The sequence below is a fragment of the Bufo gargarizans genome, chromosome 11, assembly GCF_014858855.1.
Source record: "Bufo gargarizans isolate SCDJY-AF-19 chromosome 11, ASM1485885v1, whole genome shotgun sequence".
Taxonomy (NCBI): Eukaryota; Metazoa; Chordata; class Amphibia; order Anura; family Bufonidae; genus Bufo; species Bufo gargarizans.
Genome location: NC_058090.1, coordinates 90227797 through 90252365, shown reverse-complemented (window position 1 = coordinate 90252365; position 24569 = coordinate 90227797). Strand labels below are relative to the sequence as shown.

Here is a 24569-nt window from a genome sequence, read left to right as displayed (position 1 = left end):
TGGTTGTTCCCATAATATTTGTTAATTTTATTTCACATGTATAAAGTTACTAAGTCAACAAAGTTCCCGAAGAATTTATTTTTTTGATGGCCTCTTTCCAAAGACAAAATTGCATTGCTAATTGGGTTCCCAAGTCACCAACACTTATGCTAAATAAATTGGACAATTTTAATTGGACTAAACTCATTGGGAGAAAATAATTATGGAATAGTATTTAAAACCTCCATCTGAATTAGTTACATCCACAGTTTCATCAACATGGCATATGTGTACAGTAATGGTGGACATCTCCTGACCAGTGATATCTATCAGACTTACTGGTGAAGAGGTCTATTGCGAGGAATTTACCTTTACCCACAGTATCTTCTAAGACCAGGCCAATCAGTATACTAGTGTATAATCCAGTTGATTTTTACTCTTTGTTACCCAGGGGCCATACAGTGAGTGCTTAAAGTGTTATTTTTACTGTTCTCGTATTCTTTTTAATGTTTTGCACTTTTTTACATTCAAGTATTTTTTTTTACCTGAGACTGACGCTGAGTATACCTGGTGTGTTGTGCTTTTATATGTACATCAATCAGGAAGGTCATCACTGTATTTAAGTAAAATTAATTTAAATTTTCACCGCCCAAAAAACTAAATTATGTTGGACAATGCTGTGGACAATGGAAACCAAACGTTGGTTAGAACTTTTATTCTTCTGCGGGTGTCAGATATTTTTTATCTTCAGATTGTTTTCTTCTTGATGTTTTCGATGATGTACGTGATAATCCTATCGGGAAATGTCCTGCTGATAACTGTTGTTACTCTCAACCGCAGACTTCATACCCCCATGTACTTTTTCTTGAGTAACCTCTCGATGATTGACATCTGCTTTTCCTCAACAGTAGTCCCTAAAATTTTATCAAACACAATATCCAAGGACAGAAGTATTTCCTTTGTGGGATGTGCGACACAGATGTATTTTCATATGGCTATTGGTGGCACTGAATGTCTTCTGCTTGCCGTTATGGCATATGACAGATATACTGCTATCTGTAATCCATTACATTACAGAGCAATCATGGACTGGAGGCTGTGCATAGGTCTGGTCACTGGATGTTGGATTATCAGTTTTATAAACTCATTTATTCTCACTTTTTTAACCTTTCAACTCCAGTTCTGCAAGTCCAACCTCCTTAACCACTTTTTCTGTGAGATGCCTCCACTCTTTCGACTTTCTTCTCAAGATATTTGGTTCAATGAGTTAGCAGAGTACATCTCCGGTGCTATAGTTGTTCTTGGTTCGTTTTTGTTAATTATTTTATCCTACCTTTGCATTACCATAACTGTCCTAAAGATCCGTACTAATAAGGAGCGGAAAAAGGTGTTCTCAACATGTGGTTCCCACATACTAGTTGTATGTCTCTACTATTGTACCATCATGTTTATGCATCTCCACCCTAGATCTGCATCTTCTGCAGAGCAAGACAGAGTGGTGACCATCCTCTACACAGTTGTGACTCCAATGTTAAATCCCATAATCTACAGTGTTAGGAACAAGGATATTAAAGAAGCCATCAGAAAAGCCATGGGCAATGAAGCCTGACTTTGATGCCAATTAGATGTTTGATTGAATTATCATTGATGGACTATTAAAAACTGTACTACAGTCTTGAAGCTTGACCTTTAAATCTTTGATGTAAAAATATCTAAAGTAATATAGCTTTTTATACGTATGTCTATAGAGCTGTGTGAGGACTCATTTTTTGGAGGGTGATCTGTATTTCTAATTTATACTATTTTAGGGGTGTGTATCACTTTTTGATCACTTTGTATTTCATTTTTTGGGGGGAGATGAAGCTACAAAAAAATGGTGAATCTGCCATTTAGATTTTCTTTCCACTACATGTTTTAAAATACAGAAAGGAGAGTGATTTGATTTTTGTTTAGTTTTTTCTTTTTTTAATTATATTTATTTTTGCATTAAATTTTAATGGGAGAATCACTAAGTTCTTATCAAGGAACCGTTTTATTCCGTGTCCGTTGCGCCGTTTTTCATGATTGCTTGCGGACCCATTGATTTTTAATGGGTCCTCAGCTAATGCACCGTTTGCCATCTGCGTCCGTGATCCGTGGTTCCAGTCCGTCAAAAAAATATAACCTGTCCTATTATTTACGCGGAAAATGGTTCAAGTAATGGGACCACTAAAAAACACGGAGGCACACAAGATTGTCATCCGCGTCCGTTTTATTCCTATCATTTGCAGGCAAACCTGTCTTAACCTTTTTTTTACCTTCTGGTGGTCCACCAAAAATAAAGCAAGACACAAGGAAACAAAAATGGAAACGGATCACGGAACAACAGAACCCCATTTTGCGGAACGGAACACAACAACAGTCGTGTGCATGAGGCCATAGTAAGAGGTGTGACTGGGTGGCAGCCTGGGTCCCCTGCCGACTCTGCGATGTACACGCAGAGGATGAACAGAAGAAACAGGACTAGTTCCACGGCACACTCTCCAGAGAAGGCCTCATGGACAGGTAAGTATAAAACATAAGGTATTTTTTATTTGGCAGCAAGTTTCGAGGGCCGAAAGCCTTCTTCGTCAGGTACTTTTTGTAAACCAAGGCCCTAATTTATCATCTAAGGACAATATGAAGTTTGCCTTTAAGTTAGCAGTGCTTGAGGCAAATTCATCAAAACGTCTCTCTTTGCTAGTGGACTTAGATGCAGGAACTAAGACAAACCCGATTTACTTTCTGCCTAATTAGCTACTGCCACAGCTAGAGATAAGCGAAGTTCTCAAAAGTTCGATTCGGCTGCTTTGCTGAATTTTACAAAACAAATTTGCTTTGTAACAAATTACTTAGTCAATAAGCACAGTTCTTTGTAAATAGCGGGTACAATGAACTGGGTACCATCATTGAACCCCTCAGATGCCGCGTTTATTGCTGATCGCGGCATCTAAGATGAATATTAAGGCATTTCAGGGGTTGATAGAAAAATTACATTGCACTTATCTCATCCATTTGAGCACAAAGAGGCAGACACGGCCATCTTGCTTGAAGATCCAGTGCGAAATCTCGTGCGGTGCGTGATGACGCCATCACGTCATACATCACCACGCACAAGATTTTGCACGGGATCTTCAAGCAAGGTGGCCACTGCGGCCTCTTCATGCGCAAATGGATGAGATAAGTATGATTTTTTTTTTACAGTTTTACCGCCATTTTAGGGAAAATTTATTCGTTACCACGAAACACAAGAAAATTTGGCTTTGCGGTGAATCGAATTTGTCCTGAAATTCGGATTTAAGTCCGCTTTAGACACTTTGATTCACTCAACATTTACCAAAGCTGATTTACATGTTCTTGATCCGCCAACAATCTGCTTAGTTATCATGGAGGCCAGAAAGCCTGGAGAAGGAGCAAAATCTATGGCTTGTTTTTTGACGGGATTTTTACACTACAAAAAAAGCCCCCAACACTGCGAGTAGTGTATTGGCAGATGATAATGCCGTTTTCCATACACTACCAAACAGTGATAATTAGAGCAGCTCAGACAAGTCAGTTTCAGATTGGGGGAAACTGTGGTAAAAACAGAAAAGAAAAAACAAAAACAATAAAAAAATATTAAGGGCATTTTTAAGTAATAAAACATAATAGAAAGTATATAAATTTGGTTATTCAAAAATGGTCAGTCAGATATTTGATCCAATAGAAGATTTTGTTACAGGAACCCCTCCTCAAATGAAAAAAAAAAAGGGAAATTAAATGAAAAGAATGGATAACCATAAAAAAAAAAAAAAAGCTTCAAAGTATGAAATGCAGAGATTGATTTATTGAATGGACAAAATCCCTGCATTTCACTCTTTGAAGCTGTTCATCTGACAGATCATTGGTTAACTATTCTTATCATGTATTTTTTTTTTTCGTTTGAGAAGTTCCTCTAATGAAATTATTATTAATGGAACAGATATCTGTTTGCTTGGATTATTTATTACTGGTGCATTTGGGGCTGAAGCAAGTAAATAGCCCTAATCAATGTCTGTTAGGGAGAGTCCACATCACCGTTTCATTTTCCATTCTAATGATGTTGCACATTTGACATCCATTTGAGTCATTTCCATCAGAGATCCTTTATTTTAGATGGAAAATGTACTTTTTTTCTGTCTAAAAAATGCACAGGATCCTTTTTTTTACGGAATCCATTTTCGAAGGATCCGTTTTTTTACAGGATCTGTTTTAGTTTTTTGTTTTTACAGAATCCTTTTTTTTAAGGATCAGTTTTTTACAGGATCAGTTTTTTTTCCTGTTCTCCTGATGGTGAGCTGAGCATAAGGAGAGACATGGCAAGTGCTCATGCGCTCGGGACAGTGTTTCCAAGCGTGCAGGGAGACTGCAGGGACAGTACAGGGAGAGTGCAGGGACAGTACAGGGAGACTGCAGGGAGAGAATAGGGAGAGTGCAGGGACAGTACAGGGAGACTGCAGGGAGAGAATAGGGAGAGTGCAGGGACAGCACTGGGAGACTGCAGGGAGAGAATAGGGAGAGTGCAGGGACAGTACTGGGAGACTGCAGGGAGAGTGCAGGGACAGTACTGGGAGACTGCAGGGAGAGTGCAGGGACAGTACAGGGAGACTGCAGGGAGAGAATAGGGAGAGTGCAGGGACAGTACAGGGAGACTGCAGGGAGAGAATAGGGAGAGTGCAGGGACAGTACTGGGAGACTGCAGGGAGAGAATAGGGAGAGTGCAGGGACAGTACAGGGAGACTGCAGGGAGAGTGCAGGGACAGTACTGGGAGACTGCAGGGAGATTTATGCTGTGTCAATTTTACTTAATCCCACATCAGCTATAAACTAAGATGAGTAACTTAATACCAATAAGATGGAAGCCTTTATTATTCCGGTGCCAGTATGCCAACAAATACCATCCAGTGAGATATCTGGACTATTTTGATAAGTCTGAAATACTACGTTTTTATAAAAGCAGATCCAGAGACCTTGAAATAAAGGGCCATCGCATACTAATTTTCGGCGACTTTTCAGCCGAGGTCACGAGACGGCGCAGAGCTTTCTCACAGATATGTTCGATGTTATTCCAACAGAAAAGAAAATTAGCTCTAATGTACCCAGCAACCTTAAAGGTTTTTCGTACAGATGGTCAAGTCGACATCTACACCTGCCCAGAAGAGGCCAAGGATCTACAAGAAGAGTCAAGCAGAAACAACAAAGCGGATCAATTAGACAACGCTGCACGTCGAAAGCATTCGCCATCATGGAACTCTCCTCCGGCGGACATGCGGAATCCGTCGCATCCGAAAGAGCAGCGTCAAAGAGTGCATTCTAGACAAGAGACCTGATTCAGCTCCACAGGGTGTTCCTGAAATATCCTTTAGTGCTGTGGATGCCCTAAATATGGAAATGTTTTCTAGTTTTGTTGCTAGGTGCCATTATCATTTTAATGTGATGTTACGAACAGAGTGGTGCAAGACAGGGTTATATCTGCTGTAGATTCCTAAGTGGGTCATACTCACATTGCTCGTAGTGGGCCAGATTATGCAAGACACCACTGTATTATCCTCTGACAGCTACGGGACACTGAATCTATGACTAATTTGTTTGTTTCAGCAGTTTATTGACCTATCGATCAATATATTCCAGTGATCATTATTTGTATGGTATAATTCATACTTACCTTGCTATGTTGGGTAGAAGAAAAGTCAGGAGATATGGAAGTTTAGATAATGAGGGATATCTAGCGATGTTCAGTTTAGAAGTTAGGATTGTTTTACAAGTTAAGGGTGGAGGGGGGGAGAGGTTTACTGTTGATATACAACTTCACTATGGTTTTATCATGTGCCAAGCCCAGGGAGACTGGGCTGACAAACCTTACATTATTAGATAATGGTTAGGATTATTTCCTGGAATGTGAAGGGACTCAGGGCCCCCCAGAAACGTCTAATGGTGCTCTGACATCTCAATAGATTGGGAGCAGACGTCGCCCTTCTCCAGGAAACTCACCTGGGGGAGGATGACTTCCCGAGGATGAGGAAACTTTGGGTGGGAGAAGTATATGGATCAAAAGCACTCAAACGAAGGGCTGGCGAATTGATATTGATAAGGAAAAATCTCAACTATCTGGTGTCCTCACATTCTTGTGATGACGAGGGTAGGATTATCCAGGTCACTATGCAATCTGCAGGGAAGACATTGAGTGTGTACAATATCTATGGCCCAAATGATTCCTGCGAAAAATTCTATAAAACAGTCTCAGGGAGGTTGTTAGGAGACCAGATAGCAGATAAGATAGTAGGGGGGATATGAATGTAGTAGCGGATTGGGGAGAGGATAGAAGAACAGACAGAGGATCCAATCCACCAGCAATGTCCATATACTACAGGACCTAATGTCAACTTTAAACTTGGTGGATACTTGGAGGACACTACACCCGGAGGGGCGTGATTTTACGCATTACTCGCTAGTGCACAAATCATGGTCTCGCATAGATTACTTATTTGGGAGATGCAGATCCTCCACTATAGGGGATTTAGTGATCTCAGATCACGCACCGGTTACAGTATGGTTACAAGATTATACACCGAGAGGCCCAGATTATATTTGGCGCTTCCCATCAGATCTATATGATAATGCGGATTTCCATAAGTTACTGATGGGTTGGTGGGATGAATACATTAGCACTAAGGATCTGCCTGATAATGCCCAGTTGACGTGGGATGCTGGAAAAGCGGTGCTGAGGGGGAGACTGATCTCTCATGTGGCGGGACTTAAAAAGAAAATAACAGCTGAAATTGAAACACACGGGTTAAAACTTAGAAAGGCATATCTAGCTTTTACAACAAGCCCGTCAGACGCGACAGAGAATACGTGGAAGAGAGAGAAGCTGGAATATAAATATTGGTTACAAAAGAAGGAGTTACTGTACAGATCCAGAGCGGACGCACAACTGTACAAATTTGGCAATAAAGCCGGGAAATTATTGGCTAGCTTAGCGAAGGGTTTCTATCACCCTACCCCGATTTTGGCCTTAAAAGATAAAAAGGGACCATTAAAACATGATCCCAGAGATATAAATGAGATAATTAGGGAATTCTATAGTGATCTGTATAAATTTAAGAAGGAGAACGTGGAGAGTGGGAATAATTGGCTAAGCTCCATAAGTTTACCGCATATCTCCTCAGAGGATTTAGCCTCTCTTAACGCCCCGATAACAACACAGGAAGTTCAGTCAATAATATCAGGTCTAAAGTTAGTGAAGGCCCCGGGACCAGACAGGTATACTGGGGAATTCTTTAAAATCTTAGGGGAAAGAACAACGCCACTTTTAACAAAAGTATATAACTCTCATATGTCTTGCCTCCCGTTTCCGGAGGTGTCTAACACGGCCCATATAAAACTAATCCCAAAACCAGGAAAAAAAACATTGCAGGCCGCTTCATACCGGCCAATATCGTTAATTAATACCGACATCAAGATCCTTTCAAAGATATTAGCAGAGAGACTTTGGAACATACTCCCCAAAATCATTTCAGACTCCAAAGTGGGCTTTGTAAAAGGCAGCTCTGCGGTTACGAACATCCGAAGGGTCTTGGCGGGGTTAGACGAGATCAAGATGAAGCCGGATCTGCATCCATCCCCAGCCCTGTTGGCGATAGACGCTGAGAAAGCGTTTAACAATGTGAGCTGGGGGTGGATGGATAGAGTCTTGGATAAGATAGGGTTAATAGGAAATTTTAGGTCCTACTTACGGGTATTATATGCGAACCCCAGGCTATCTTTCACCTGCTTTTCCTATAGGTAAAGGAACGAGACAAGGATGTCCACTTTCACCGTTATTATTCAACATTGCCTTAGAACCTCTGTCTCGATACCTAAGTAACACCAGGGAAGTAGAAGGGATAAAGGTAGGCTCCAAGGAGATAAAACATGCATTATACGCAGATGATTCGTTGTTGTTTTTTTTAGCAAATCCACACAGGGAGGTGTTATGATGGCTAGATATTGGGTAGATATTATGATGGCTATGATACGACTGGAAAGTTGTCCATTGTAACACTTGACAATGTAATGCGGAATATGCTTTTATGATATTGGACAAATGTGTTTTATATCTTTCCAGGCTGAAGGCCAAACTGAATAAAATATGGTTTAAAAAAAAACAAAACAGGAGTTCCCTCACAGCTGTGAGCTCAACACAAAAACTAAATTCAAGTCAACTGACCTATTAGAGTACCAAAAGATCCAGCAGAAGACAACTCCATTTGGGCGTGACTTCGAAGTCACTCTATTGCACTCACAACGTCCTAATGCAATGTTTTTAGTAGGTGCAGGTCAATTTTGACTGAGCAACACTGGTTTGGAGTCTAGGTTGTCAGCTTCTGGTAACTGTACCCCAGGGTGCACACACTATACAGGTGTATCCAACCTTAGGCCTAGTACACCTTTCAGTGATTTGGTCAGTAACTTCCATCAGTGATTGTGAGCCAAAACTAGGTGCAGGTCAAAAACACAGAACAAGTGCAGATCTTCCTCTTATACCTTATCTCTTGTAGGCTTCACTTCTGGTTTTGGGTCACTATCACTGATGTGAAGTACTGACCAAAACACTAAAGTGTGAACTAGGCCTTACATTTGCATTAAGGTGTTGATTAGCTTGACTTTAGTTGAAGACTCCAATTTCTAATGAAATTCAATACAATTTTGGAGCATGCTTGCGAAACCCTTGACAAACTGCAATGCACAACATAAATTAGACATTATGTTCATTTATTGGAACTGGGACATTAAAATGATCTCTAATGAAACTTTAAATTAGACAACCAGCTGGGAATGGAGATCCTCCTAAGACCATATTTAAAGTCTCAACTCTTCATACTTCTAGAAGTGTTGATGATGGAAGTAAAAAGTTAAAAAAATTGACATTGTGCCATTTTATAAAAAAAATTACCTACCAGGGTTTTCTACAAGACCTTCATTTGATTCTACCTGAAACAAAATCACTTTTAATTCATGGAACTCCTCAAAAGATCTGCAAAATCGAATCTCGAATCTCTTCTAACTAATCTGAATTTTTTGAAAAAGTCAAATTTTGTTTCTGCTCATCTTTACTCCCACGTCTAAAAGTATATATCAATTTAATTATTAGTGAGATAGAAAATTCTTTTATAGTCAACATTTTTCTTCAAACTTCTACCAATTTTCCAAAGCCAGTACAGATTCAGGTTAAAGATTAAATGATTAAAGAATTGTCTTGACATTAGTTGAATTTACCAACAAAGGCACGGTATGGTATGTTTTATTTTATTTTATTTTATTTTTTAGCCTTTTTTTTTTTACTTTTTATTATTTTTACCAAAAGTCTTTTTATAGAGATGAATTGGAGAATTTAATTAAATTAAAAACAACTAAAAATATAGAAATATTTAATTTTAAACAAAATTATTTTACATGGCATAAATAGTTTTTTCCCCTATTATCTATTATAATTTTTTGTTTGAGAAAGCAGTTTCACGGATATTACTTTTACCAAAGTTTTGACAGAAAATTTTAAAAATTAGTTATTTTTTACAATATATCTTGATTTTTCCTTTTTTCCCTCCTTCCCTTACATTGAAACATGTCAGTAATTTATCGTGGAGAATACCAATTAAACACTGTTTAGCAAATTTGTCCTTCTGAGATTATCTAACACTGTTGACCTCCATATTTTCCACTTATGTCCTCGCTAGAGATGAGCGAATCGAAGTTGACGAAGTGGAATTTAATCAGAATTTCAGGAAAAATTTGATTTGCATCGAATTTGAATGTGGTAACGAATCACATTTTTTCCTAAAATGGCTGCTGAACGTGTGAGGACATGGAGCAAGGAACTCTGGGAACGCGGGATCACCTATAATGCCATGCATGCAGCCAATCAGCAGCCTGCCAGCCCTGTGATGTCACAGCCCTATAAATAGCCTCAGCCATCTTGGATTCTGCCATTTTCCAGCGTAAGTGCAGGGAGAGACATCAGCAGGCGCTAGGGACAGTGCTAGGAAAGACTTCATTGTGCTAACAAAAACGATTTACAAGTACAGAGAAAGATTATTCAAGGTGCAGGGAAAGGATAGGGAGGAATCATTCCACAGCATTTATGTTGAACAGGGTTCAGTAGGGGAGATTACAGCCTGGGTAATAGCAACAATCCTACTACACCTTGCTGCACTGACTGCGGATTGCCATTATACAGCTCTGTAATTCCAGCAAACAGTTCTTGTTAGTGAGGTGCAAGTGCTGTGTGATACAGCCATTACCAGGGTTTATTACAAGGAAATATTTCTGTCTTATTTGCCCTTGCGCGGTGCAGTTATATGTTCTAAAGCATTTTTTGGCGTGTATTAGTGGGAAAAAGGGCTTATTAGCCGTTGTGTGGTGAAGTGCAAAAATTAAAGCCCTTTTTGGTGTGTATTAGTTGCACAAAAAAAATATGTATTTGCCGTTCAGCGGTGCAGTTATATGTTCTTAAGCCCTTTTGTGGTGTATTAGTGGCAAAACAAAAATATATTTGCTGTTAAGCGGTGCAGTTATATGTTCTATAACCCTTTTGTAGAGTCTATAAGTGGAAAAAAGAAAAATATATTTGCCATTCAGCAGTGCAGTTATATGTTCTATAGCCCTTTTGTGGAGTGCAATTATTGATGAGGAGAGTGGTGTGGGAGGTGGTGTTGCGAGCGGTAAGGCTCCTGATCCACAGACCGTTGAGGAGGACATCAGTGACGTGCAGACAGTACTCGATGATGATGATGTAGCTGATCGCACTTGGGAGCCGAGTGAATTAGGGAATTTATCATCATCATCGGGAGAAGAGGGTGAGGCAGCGGCAGAGCCAGCAAGTCGCTAACGTGCCCAGGAATCAGCAGGGTGGCAGCAGTGGGAGGTCGGTAGCCAAACGTGCCCGGGGTAGACCACCCGCTTCGCAGGAGCCTACGTGCCTGGAAAGTAGTGGTGCACGGGTTGACAGAGGCAGCGGACTGTAGCAGTCAGTCAGTGTGTAGTGTTGGGGGTAAAATCACGTACTCAGCGGTGTGGCAGTTTTTTTGTTAAGCCACGGGAGGAGGTGAACATGGTGATATGTAGAATCTGTGGGCAAAAGGTGAAGTGTGGCCAGAGTGCCAATGTTGGCACCACAGCCCTGAGTCAACATATGCAGCGTCACCATAAAGTGGCCTGGGAGAACCGTGGCTCCGATGTGGTGGTCCAGCCTGCAGCAGCAACCGCTGCATCACCCAGTGGCACGCACCCAGTTTAAGGCAGTCAAGGCTCCACCACCTCAGCCGCAGGGAGCTGTCTGTCCTTCCCATCATCTGCTGGTCCTGATGCTCCTGCTCCTCCTTTCCTACTCTTTGTCAGTCATTCCGTCAACAATTGATCACCGAAGCGATTGCCAAGAGACAACAGTATGCGTGCACTCATCCAACGGCGCAGAAGCTGAATGTGCTCCTGTCCAAGTTGCTGGTGCTGCAGTCCCTCCCTTTCCAAGTGGTGGAGCTGGAAACCAGCCCTGCACACACATGTAGAACAGAAGGTGGGCCAGTCCTTGAGCCTGTCGCTGTATGCCAAAGTATATGCAGACGTGTGGAGCTGTAACTACGGTCATGGACAATACATGTCCTTTATGGCCCACTGGGTGAATGTGGTTCCTGCACAGCCACACTCACGCTGTTGGTCCTGCGACAATGTCCACCTCTGTCTCCTCATCCTCCACCATGTCCTCAGCCTCCACTGCAGGGACAATTCACAGTGCCCCTCCAGCATACCACATGTGCAGGGCACTGCAGTGTCATGCTGTTCTGCACCTCATTTGCCTAGGCGAATGGAGTCACACAGGTGAGGAACTGCTCCGTGTCCTTCATCAAGAAATCCAATCCTGGCTTTCTCCGCGACAACTCAAAATCGGAACCATGGTGACTGACGACGGGAAGAACATGGTGTCGGCGCTGAGTCAAAGGAGGCTGAGCCATGTGCCCTGCATGGCACATGTGTTCAATTTGGTTGTCAAGCGGTTCCTGAAGTCTTCCACGCATCTGCAAGACATCCTAAAAATGGCCAGGAAACTTTGCATGCACTTCAGCCACTCATACACCGCAAAGCACACCCTCCTTGATCTGCCGCGGCAGAACGGCATTCCCCAACATAGGCTGATATGAGACATTTCCACCCATTGGAATTCCACCCTTCATATGTTGGACCGACTATACGAACAGAGAAAGGCCATAACCTATTTCTTGATGATCCAAGCGGACAGGAGTACTCCCCTGTGTAACATTGATGTCAGCCAGTGGCAGCTCATGGATGACACCTGCCGTTTGCTCAGGCCCATTGAGGAGGCCACGTTATTTGTCAGCTGCCAGGACTACGGGATGAACAACGTCATTCCACTGCTTCATGTCCTGGAACAGATGCTGGTAAATCTGTCTGGTCAGGAGACTGGAGACGTGGCGCCTAGATCTCACGGCCACATGAGCCCTGTGGGGGCTGAAATGGAAGAGGAGGAGGACATTGGAGCACAAGCATGTGTAGTGAAATGGGTGGTTTTTACACACAGGTGACAGGAGAGGAGGAGCAGGAGCAGCCAGAGGAGCTACAGGGTGATGAGGAAGACGAGGCAGAGGACCCAGACTCACCGTGGCATTATGCAGTGGAGATGGAGGCAGGGAGTCTCTCCGAGTCACTTGCACAAATGGCCGGATGCATGTTCACTTGAGGGATGACTTCTGGCTCTCCACCTTGTTGGACCCTCGCTACTGGTCCCAAATGGGGGCCTTTTTTACACCCGCTGAGAGGGAGGACAAACTGAACTACTATAGGGACATCCTATGTAGTCAGTTGGCCGGTGCCTATCTGCGCCATTGTCCATCCTCTCGCAGGTCTGACCGGGGGTCACTCTGCACTCACGTTCCTCTATCATGGCTACTGTGGCGGGGGGAGGGTAAGAGCAGTTCCAGCTCTATCAGCAGCAACTTGAGTCTAGAATCGCTGATGAGCAGCTTTCTTCACCCTCCTAGTGAAGAAACCACTCACCAGCAGCAGCAGCTAGACCTAGAGCAGGACCTGAACCAGCAGGTGGTGGCATACTTGGACAGTACCCTGCCACCCCACATTGAAGATCCGCTGGACTACTGGGCAGCCAAACTGGATTTGCCTGCAATCTAGCAGAGTTTGCCCTGGAAAAGCTGTCCTGCCTGGCCAGTAGTGGGTGTTTAGTGTGGCGGGGGCTATAGTTACCCCAATAAAAACTCACCTGTCCACCCAAAATGTGGAGATACTGACCTTTGTTAAGATGAATCAGACGTGGATCAGCCAGGATTTCCACCCACCAATGCCTGATGCATCAGACTAGATCATCCATGGTGCCACACCAACACTTTCACAAAAGAGACCAGTTTCTTCTGGCTACCTTCCTCAGCTACTATTCTGATCCTGCCACCCGCCTAATGCCACACATCTGATGCCAAGTGCTCCTTCTTTCACCCAACATCTTCAGGTGGTACTCGCATTACCACCCACCTCCCCACTATGTCACCTTGCCACTCTGTAGTCTCCTGATGCTGCTGCCACCTCCACACTATGTCACCTTGCCACTCTGTGGTCTCCTCCTGATGCTGCTGCCACTTCCAGAATCTGTCATTGGGCCACTCTGTGGTCTCCTCATGCTGCTTCCACCTCACCACTATGTCATAGGGCCAAGACATGCAAATATTCCATTCACGTGTCATCTCTGTTTTGGATCCACTCCTGTTTTTTTTTGGGCATTAGCAATACTGATGGATTACTGACCAAATGCTGACCGAGTGAAGGCGGATGCTCATGTTTTTTGGGGGTAATTGTTCTGACGGATCAGAGGAATGGCAAAATAATCAGTGACGTCGACAAAAACTTACTGCTGACACCCTATCCACTCTGTCGGGGGGGGGGGGGGGCTACAGCCTACAGGTATCAGCCTACAGTAGGGCATTGTGGGAGTTGTAGTTTTACAACAGCTGGAGGGCTGCAGTTTGAGGATGCCTGGTTTAATAGAACAGGTTCTGTAGATATCTATGTGGAATCAGCTGACGATGGTGTAAAAGGAGTGCACTTCTTCTTGACACTAACATCGACCTGTAAGGCTGACTTCACACTTGAGTTATTTGGTCAGCTTTGGCCCTGTGACTGCCCAAATAAGTGAAGAGTGCAGTGATACTATCAAATTTTAATCAAATTTTTTTTAAAAAGTCCTCATATTATCATGAAACATTCTGCTAATCATCGTGGTGAGATTACATTTTTAAGTCTTCAAACCCCCATGTACTTTTTTCTCAGTAATCTTTCTTTCCATACTGTAGTACCTAAAATGCTGGGGAGCACCATATCACAGAAGTTTTTCCTGCCTAGGATATTCTGCTCAAATGTACTTTTACTTGGTACTAGGGACTTAATGTTATCTGTGATGGCCTATGACCCATACACAGCCAACTTGAAAACATTACAATAAGTTACTATCATCTATAAGAACTTTTGTCTATCGCTAGCCAGTGGATGTCGGATTGGAAGTGGAGAGAAAATGGCAGTGCATCTTGAAAAGTAAATACTAAGGAGCGCTTCCATTAAGTTATGCCTCTTAGAAATAAAAAATGACCACTTGCTGTTAAAGGTAATTTCTTTTGAGACCTAATGTTATAAACTTATGAATAAGAATCTTCTTAAAGGGGTTCTCCAAGTGTTTTTGACTGATGACCTATCCTCTGGATAGATCATCAGTATCTGATCGGTGGGGCTGACACCTGGCACCTCCACCAATCGGAAAGCAGCAGCGCTTGCAGTAGTGCCGTGGCCTTCTCCAGCTTTCCCTAGGCCAGGGATGTTTAACCTGTGGCCCGCCAGCTGTTGTAAAACTACAACTGCCACCATGCCCTGCTTTAGGCTGATAGCTGTAAGCTGTTCGGGCATGCTGGGAGTTGTAGTTTTGCAACAGCTGGAGGGCCGCAGGTTGAGCATGACTGCCCTAGGCTATGTGGCATCAAGTTAATCAGTCACATGGCCTAGGCACATCTCAGCCCTATTGAGGTGGATGGGGCTGAGCGCAATATGAAGCACAGCCACTATACAATTAACAACTCTTGTGCTTGGTAAGCTTCCAGGAGTCAGACCCCCACTGAAAACTCTTAGAATACCCCTTTAGATTAGATTTTTGTTATGGTTGTTCCCATAATATTTGTTAATTTTATTTCACATGCATAAAGTTACAAGAATTCATTTTTTTTGATGGTCTCTCTCCAAAGACAAAATTGCATTGCTAATTGGGTTCCCAAGTCACCAACACTTATGCTAAATAAATTGGACAATTTTAATTGGACTAAACTCATTGGGAGAAAATAATTATGGAATAGTATTTAAAACCTCCATCTGAATTAGTTCCATCCACAGTTTCATCGACATGGCATATGTGTACAGTAATGGTGGACATCTCCTGACCAGTGATATCTATCAGACCTACTGGTGAAGAGGTCTATTGCGAGGAATTTGCCTTTACCCACAGTATCTTCTAAGACCAGGCCAATCGGTATACTAGTGTATAATCCAGTTGATTTTTACTCTTTGTTACCCAGGGGCCATACAGTGAGTGCTTAAAGTGTTATTTTTACTGTTCTCGTATTCTTTTTAATGTTTTGCACTTTTTTACATTCAAGTATTTTATTTTTCTGCAATCCAAACAAAAGTAAGGCCCAATCAGTAGCATCGTTGTGCCAAACCTGAGAATGACGCTGAGTATACCTGGTGTGTTGTGCTTTTATATGTACATCAATCAGGAAGGTCATCACCGCCCAAAAAACAAAATAATGTTGGACAATGCTGTGGACAATGGAAACCAAACGTTGGTGAGAACTTTTATTTTTCTGCGACTGTCAGATATTTTTTATCTTCAGATTGTTTTCTTCTTGATGTTTTTGATGATGTACATGATAATCCTATCGGGAAACCTCCTGCTGATAACTGTTGTTACTCTCAACCGCAGACTTCATACCCCCATGTACTTTTTCTTGAGTAACCTCTCGATGATTGACATCTTCTTTTCCTCAACAGTAGTCCCTAAAATGTTATCAAACACAATATCCAAGGACAGAAGTATTTCCTTTGTGGGATGTGCGACACAGATGTATTTTCATTTGGCTCTTGGTGGCACTGAATGTCTTCTGCTTGCCGTCATGGCATATGACAGATATATTGCTATCTGTAATCCATTACATTACAGAGCAATCATGGACTGGAGGCTGTGCGTAGGTCTGGTCACTAGATGTTGGATTATCAGTTTTATAAACTCATTTATTCTCACTTTTTTAACCTTTCAACTCCACTTCTGCAAGTCCAACGTCCTTAACCACTTTTTCTGTGAGATGCCTCCACTCTTTCGACTTTCCTGCCAAGATATTTGGCTCTATGAGTTAGCAGAGTACATCTCCGGTGCTATAGTTGCTCTTGGTTCTTTTTTGTTAATTCTTTCATCCTACCTTTGCATTACCATAACTGTCCTAAAGATCCGTACTAATAAGGATCGGAAAAAGGTGTTCTCGACATGTGGTTCCCACATACTAGTTGTATGTCTCTACTATGGTACCATCATGTTTATGCATCTCCACCCTAGATCTGCATCTTCTGCAGAGCAGGACAGAGTGGTGACCATCCTCTACACAGTTGTGACTCCAATGTTAAATCCCATAATCTACAGTGTTAGGAACAAGGATATCAAAGAAGCCATCAGAAAAGCCATGGGCAATGAAGCCTGACTTTGATGCCAAAAAAAAATCTGATGTTTGATTGATTTATCATTGTTGGACTATTAGAAATTGTACTTCAGTCTTGAATCATGATCTTTATATCTTTGACTTAAAAATATTTTAAGTAATATAGCTTTTTATACTTTATGTATGTCTATAGAGCTGTGTGAGGACTCATTTTTTGGAGGGTGGTCTTGATTTCTCATTGATACCATTTTAGGGGTGTGTATGACCTTTTGATCATTTTGTATTTCTTTTTTTAGGGGGGAGATGAAACAACCACTACATGTTTTAAAATGGAGAAAGAAGAGTGATTTAAATTTTTTTCTTCTTTTTTTTTATATTTATTTTTGCATTAAATTGTATTCCCCCCCCCCCTTCCCCCAGTGTAGTGTATGGGAGAATCAGTCTATGGGAGCTAGTGTGTCTGGAATGGAGCCTTTCTGGAGCTCTCTCTAGAGAGGGAGGAGTTCAGCTAGTTAGAGTCAGTTGAGAGTATTCCCTCTAAGGGGAAGGAAGCAGGGGAGCTTGTCCCTGCTGGGCGAGCCCTGCCTTAGCTTGCAGAGCACCACCAGTTCTGTTGGACCTGGAGGCCAAGCTACAAGCCTCAGAAGCCAGGAAGTATAGTTCCCTGGATAAAGCAAGACAGAGACAGACCAGATGACAGAGTTAAGTTGCAGCATACAGCAAAGGAAAAGTTCCTATTAAATCCTGACAGCACAGCATAGCTAGAGAGCAACAGATGTAGTAGAGCTGAGCATGTTTGCCTGCCAGAATTTATGCCAAAACCTGCTGATGACCAAGATAAAATTGGAAAATTGTTCCCTGATGTAAGTTTATTCAAGTAAGGCCTCTTTCACACGACAGTATGTCCATTTCAGTGTTTTGCGGTCCGTTTTTCACGGATCCGTTGTTCCGTTTTTTGCTTCCGTTGTGGTTCCGTTTCCGTTCCGTTGTTCCGTTCCGTTTTTCCGTATGGCAAATACAGTATACAGTAATTTCATATAAAAAATTGGGCTGGGCATAACATTTTCAATAGATGGTTCCGCAAAAAACGGGACGGATACGGAAGACATACGGATGCATTTCCGTATGCATTCTGTTTTTTTGCGGACCCATAGACTTTAATGGAGCCACGGAACGTGATTTGCGGCCAAATATAGGACATGTTCTATCTTTAAACGGAACGGAAAAACGGAAATACGGAAATGGAATGCACACGGAGTACATTCCGTTTTTTTTGCGGAACCATTGAAATGAATGGTTCCGTATACGGACCGTATACGGACCGCAAAAAACGGCCCGCAAAACGGAAAAAAAAAACGGTCGTGTGAAAGAGGCCTAAAGCTGTTTTCAAGTTCATCACAAGGTCTGGAATTTATTTCATCATCCCCCTTCATCAACTTCCCCTTTTGCTGCAGGGGATGGCCACGCTTGCGGTTCCAGTGTATCCAGGTAGGAGCACTGTGACAAGTGCAACACCTTGAAGGGACATTAGGCCATCCCCACACCACTCTGGCATTCCTATCCTGGGTACCCACCACCAACACCATCTACTTAGGGGGTCTCCAACCCTCGTTGCTGAAATGCAACTGGCGTCACGACAAATAAAACTCTTATAACACCATCTAGGGACCCCTGCCCCGTGCGACTTTGCTGCACTTCCTGGCTATAAATTCTGTTATTGAAGGATGATGACTGAGCGGAGAAGGAGGAGGACTAGTCTGAGCGGGAGAAGCCGTAAGTGATGATGACGAGGACATGGACACTGTACTACACATGGATGCAGCCTGGCTGCCGCAAAGGAGACCAGGGAACGAAGCATACTTGCTAAAATAGAGCTGTGGTGCCTATGTTTGTGTTTGAAAGCCCATGGCTTATTTTAATCCTGCAGATCTTGTACACGGCAATGCACGGTAAAGCTACCAGAAGGGAATTTCTTACACCGAGTTAGCGGCAACCAAGCTTGATTTATGGCTATCATCTTTTGAGCCTGAGCTCACAGTATCAACGGCGTCACCGGTTCCCAAACCAACCATAACAGAAGTAAATCTGGCCCTGGCAGTTTTTGGGAGGTTCTGGCTGTACGTTGCCTTTGTTCTTTATTGCTGTTGCCATCACCTTCCTCCTGTGATGTTACCTCCTCCTCAGCACCCTGATCTGTCTCCCAGGTCCTGTTGAACACACAATCATCATCATAGTCCTCACCCTCTCCGACACTTTTTTCAGATTGTGCCTTGGTCCCCCTCCCGATTCTCTGCTTTGTTTTTTCCATGCGCGCCACTGTCACTACCATTTCCCCCTACTGCCTCTACCGTGGCTACAGGTGCCACTACTTCCATCAACATAGGTATGGGGTCCACCACCACCTCCTGAACCTCCTCCTTTCAGAAGCCAGGGAGAACTGTGGTTTAATACTACTAATACTCCTGGCTAGATGTCTGTTGCTGCTACTGCTGCTACCTACATTCTAACTCTGAGAGGACGAGGCCTGGGTCTTTCTTTTCATTCTTCTGCTTTCCAGATGTTTTATATGCCAGTCCTATAAATGAAAAGGCAAGCGTTTCCTATAAAGAATAAGTCATACGGTAGGTTTAATGAAAAGTCCCAGGTCTGGTACACACAGATTATTGAATGGTACTAGCAAAATTACAAGTGCGTTTTCTGTAATTTAAAGATAGAGGTGCAATTAAATGTCTCTCTCCTTCTACAAACACACTGCACACTGCTATTGACAATTTAATTTGCAGTGAAATATCTTTGAACTATATATGGATTTAATATCACTGCAACTGTTAAAATGTTGTACTATGAAACATATGATGCAATGCAAATGACTCCACTAACACCAATATAACAATCCAGTTCTGATAGTTAAACTCTGATCTCTGTTTTTAATAGCACTAGTATAAAAATGATGCTATTGCAAGGCATTTAATAACATGGAAGGATATAATGTACTGAAAAAAGTGGAATTCCTCATTGTTTGCAGCAGAATGCTATTGAGATGCTGTGCTGGCAATAGAAAAAAAGCTGTCTCTCTGTATATGTCTGTATGTAAAAAAATTTGTATATTATCTACATGACGACATTTGTCGCGCCACAATAAGTCGCGCGACAGATAGGGCACAACTACACTGCAACATTTGTAGCGCAACATTTTGTTGCACCAATGTCGCGCAATAATTTTTATAATGATAGTCCATGGTGTCGCACTACAACATTCAACATGCTGCGACTGCGACGCAACAGTCGCAGAAAAATCCATCTCGAATGGATTTTCTGCGACTGTTGCGTCGCAGTCGCAGCATGTTGCATGTTGCAGTGCGACACCATAGACTGCTATTATAAAAATTGTCGCGCGACATTAGTGCAACAAAATGTTGCGCGACAAATGTCGTCGTGTAGACCTAGCCTTAGATGCAGGAACTAAGACAAACCAGATTTACATTCTGCCTAATTAGCTACTGCCACAGCTAGAGATAAGCGAAGTTCTCAAAAATTCGATTCGGCTGCTTCGCTAAATTTTACAAAAAAATTTGCTTTGTAACAAATTACTTAGTCAATAAGCACAGTTCTTTGTAAATCGCGGGTACAATGAACTGGGATTGCAAGGCCCACCATCATTGAACCCCTCAGATGCCGCGTTAATTGCTGATCGCGGCATCTAAGATGAATATTAAGGCCTTTCAGAGGTTGATAGAAAAAATTACATTGTACTTATCGCATCCATTTGAGCATGACGAGGCAGACAACGGCCATCTTGCTTGAAGATCCAGTGCGAAATCTTGCGTGACGCGTGATGACGCCACCACGCACAAGATTTTGCACGGGATCTTCAAGCAAGATGACCACTGTGGCCTCTTTGTGAGATAAGAATTATTTTTTTACAGTTTTACCGCCATTTTAGGAAAAATCGATTCGTTACCACGAAACACGAGGAAATTCGGCTTTGCGGCGAATCGAATTTGTCCTGAAATTCGGATTTAAGTCCGCTTCAGACACTTTGATTCACTCAACATTTACCACAGCTGATTTACATGTTCTTGATCTGCCAACAATCTGCTTAGGCTACTTTCACACTAGCGGCACGGACCTCCGGCAGACTGTTCCGTCGGGTGAACAGCCTGTCGGATCCGTCCTGCCGCTAGTGAACATGTGCCCCCGGACTACGACATGTCCGAAATGTATTCCGGCAAGTTCATAACAATTCTTAGTGCACCAATCACTAATATGGAGTCAGACCTGTTAAAATGTGAAGTTGCACGTATTGCGCCACAATATTCACATCATTAGTGACGATTTCGCAATCGCGAATATATTGGTGCACTCTATCTGCATATAAAGCTATTCTAATTTTCTGCCGTGCCAACCATTTACTTCAGTCTCAGGAAAATTCGAGCAGCTTGAAAAATGTAGCTATAGTGACCCATTGTATTGCGCGCACATTCCACGCATATTACATCGCCAATTTTTGCAATCAAGACCATATTCGCGAATATATGATGAATATTCCACCAAATATTCGTGAAATATTGCAAATTCGAATATTGCCTAGTGGTGAGCAGGAGCACATAAGTCACTGCGAGGCTGGGCTTCCTAATGGTGTAGGCCGCAATACGTGGTGGGAGCAGGAAGCCCATTGTCACTGTGTATCAACTGCGCGTCCTTTCCTTTCTTCTCAGCACCAGTACTGGGGAGGAAGCTTAATGAGCTGGCTGGGAAGGGCAAGAGAGCCACGGCAGAGAAATAAAACCCTAGTAGAGCGGGAACTCTTACATGGTGTGACCACTCCGGTCTTCAGCAGGTCACGCATCTTCAGTGTTTGAAATCTCTAAGTGATTATGTGAAATAGTAGTCTGAAATCTGAGTCAGGGCATCTCCAGACATTTTTTTATTTATTTTTTGGGATGTTGGGGGCTTGGGGAAATAGCAATATACAGTGCTGCCCATAATTATTTATACCCCTGGCAAATTTTAGATGATGTACAAGAGGCATTAATGTAGAAAAAAAAACCCATTTCTCAGCTTTTATTTACATTTGAGCAAAAAGTGTCCAGTCCAAAATTATTCCTACCCTTCACAAACTGTCACAGTCTGTGGGAAAATCAAAAGTTCTATACCATTCACTCACAAGTCAGAAAAGGGCTACAAGGCCATTTCTAAATGTTTTCAAGTTCCAGTGGCTACAGTGCAAAGTATTATTAAAAAATACAAGATGTTCCGCACTGTGGAAAATCTCAGAGGATGTACAGGTCCTTCTAAAAAAATTAGCATATTGTGATAAAGTTCATTATTTTCTGTAATGTACTGATAAACATTAGACTTTCATATATTTTAGATTCATTACACACCAACTGAAGTAGTTCAAGCCTTTTATTGTTTTAATATTGATGATTTTGGCATACAGCTCATGAAAACCCAAAATCCCTATCTCAAAAAATTAGCATATCATGAAAAGGTTCTCTAAACGAGCTATTAACCTAATCATCTGAATCAATTAATTAACTCTAAACACCTGCAAAAGATTTCTGAGGCTTTTAAAAACTCCCAGCCTGGTTCATTACTCAAAACCGCAATCATGGGTAAGACTGCCGACCTGACTGCTGTCCAGAAGGCCATCATTGACACCCTCAAGCAAGAGGGTAAGACACAGAAAGACATTTCTGAAGGAATAGGCTGTTCCCAGAGTGCTGTATCAAGGCACCTCAGTGGGAAGTCTGTGGGAAGGAAAAAGTGTGGCAGAAAACGCTGCACAACGAGAAGAGGTGACCGGACCCTGAGGAAGATTGTGGAGAAGGACCGATTCCAGACCTTGGGGGACCTGCGGAAGCAGTGGACTGAGTCTGGAGTAGAAACATCCAGAGCCACCGTGTACAGGCGTGTGCAGGAAATGGGCTACAGGTGCCGCATTCCCCAGGTCAAGCCACTTTTGAACCAGAAACAGCGGCAGAAGCGCCTGACCTGGGCTACAGAGAAGCAGCACTGGACTGTTGCATGTCATTCGGAAATCAAGGTGCCAGAGTCTGGAGGAAGATTGGGGAGAGGGAAATGCCAAAATGCCTGAAGTCCAGTGTCAAGTACCCACAGTCAGTGATGGTCTGGGGCGCCATGTCAGCTGCTGGTGTTGGTCCACTGTGTTTTATCAAGGGCAGGGTCAATGCAGCTAGCTATCAGGAGATTTTGGAGCACTTCATGCTTCCATCTGCTGAAAAGCTTTATGGAGATGAAGATTTCATTTTTCAGCACGACCTGGCACCTGCTCACAGTGCCAAAACCACTGGTAAATGGTTTACTGACCATGGTATTACTGTGCTCAATTGGCCTGCCAACTCTCCTGACCTGAACCCCATAGAGAATCTGTGGGATATTGGGAAGAGAAAGTTGAGAGACGCAAGACCCAACACTCTGGATGAGCTTAAGGCCGCTATCGAAGCATCCTGGTGTCATGGAACCATGAACCAGACGTACAACAAGAGATAGGTGGAAATAAGAAGGCTTTATTGAAAATAAAGCTGTAAGGCAAAAGTCCAAGCGGATGGCTAAACCGAAGCAGGGTCTTGCGAAGCCAGAAGTCAGGAACCAGAAGGGTAGTCAGACGAAGCCTGGATCAGGAACCAGCAGGGTAGTCAGACGAAGCCTGGATCAGGAACCAGCAGGGTAGTCAGACGAAGCCAGGATCAGGAACCAGAAGGGTAGTCAGACGAAGCCAGGATCAGGAACCAGAAGGAGCAGCAGTCTTGGAAGCATGTGAACACAGGAGGACCAAGCAGGGAACTGAAGCCACAGACCTCCTATATATATGAGCTAGGCATCCAGCTCCTCCCAGTGGGAAGGAGAAGCCGCAGGGTGGGAGGCTACAAGAAACCCAGAAACCAAGATGGCCGCCAGCACATGTCAAACGAAGGAGAACAGCAAGAAGGTAAGACCATGACAGTACCTCCCCCTCAAGGGCCCCTCCTCCGCGGAGTAAAGAACGGTTTCTGAGGGAAGCGTGCGTGGAAGGCTCGGAGCAAGGCAGGAGCATGGACATCTGCGGAGGGAACCCAGGAACGCTCCTCTGGACCATAACCACGCCAATGGACCAAAAACTGCACCCGACCGCGGACCAGGCGTGAGTCCAGGATATTGCTCACCTCATACTCCTCACGATTGCCCACTTGGACCGGACGAGGCCGAGGAACCGAGGAAGTGAAACGATTACACACCAGTGGCTTCAACAGGGAGACATGAAACACGTTGGAGATCCGCATGCCAGGAGGAAGCGCGAGGGCATAGGCTACCGGGTTTACCCTGCGAAGCACTCGGAAGGGACCAACAAAGCGAGGCGCCAGCTTGGGAGTGGGCACTCGAAGGTTGAGGTTGCGGGTGGACAACCATACGCGGTCTCAGACCTTGTAGGAAGGAGCGGGCGCTCGTCTGCGATCAGCCTGGAGTCTCTGGCGCTGCGCAGAGACCTCAAGGGACCTCTGGATATGTACCCAAGAAGCACGTAGGACGGAAAGGTGATCCTCCACAGCCGGAATATCCTGGGGAGAGAATACCTCCGGTAACACGGCAGGTTGGAACCCATAATTGGCCATGAAGGGAGACGTCCCAGAGGAAGAGTTCACCGCCGTGTTCCTGGCAAACTCAGCCCAAGGCAGGAGGTCAACCCAATTGTCTTGGTGATCGGAGACATAGCAACGAAGGAATTGCTCCAAGGCCTGATTGGATCGTTCTGCAGCCCCATTGGACTGAGGGTGGTAGGCCGAGGAGAAAGAGAGATGAATCCCC

General features: G+C 43.3%; 2 protein-coding genes across 2 annotated transcripts; both read left to right on the top strand.

Moving 5' to 3' along the window:
- Window positions 1-643: 643 nt before the first annotated feature.
- LOC122921399 (olfactory receptor 1020-like) lies at window positions 644-8231 on the top strand. The gene is made up of 3 exons (XM_044271377.1): window positions 644-1567; window positions 6920-7278; window positions 8123-8231. The coding sequence occupies exons 1-3, from the start codon at window positions 644-646 to the stop codon at window positions 8229-8231; spliced, it is 1392 nt and encodes a 463-aa protein (XP_044127312.1).
- A 7626-nt stretch (window positions 8232-15857) lies between these two features.
- Window positions 15858-16802, top strand: LOC122921398 (olfactory receptor 1020-like). Its single transcript, XM_044271376.1, has one exon. It carries the CDS (start codon window positions 15858-15860, stop codon window positions 16800-16802), a length of 945 nt encoding a protein of 314 aa, XP_044127311.1.
- Window positions 16803-24569: the final 7767 nt, after the last annotated feature.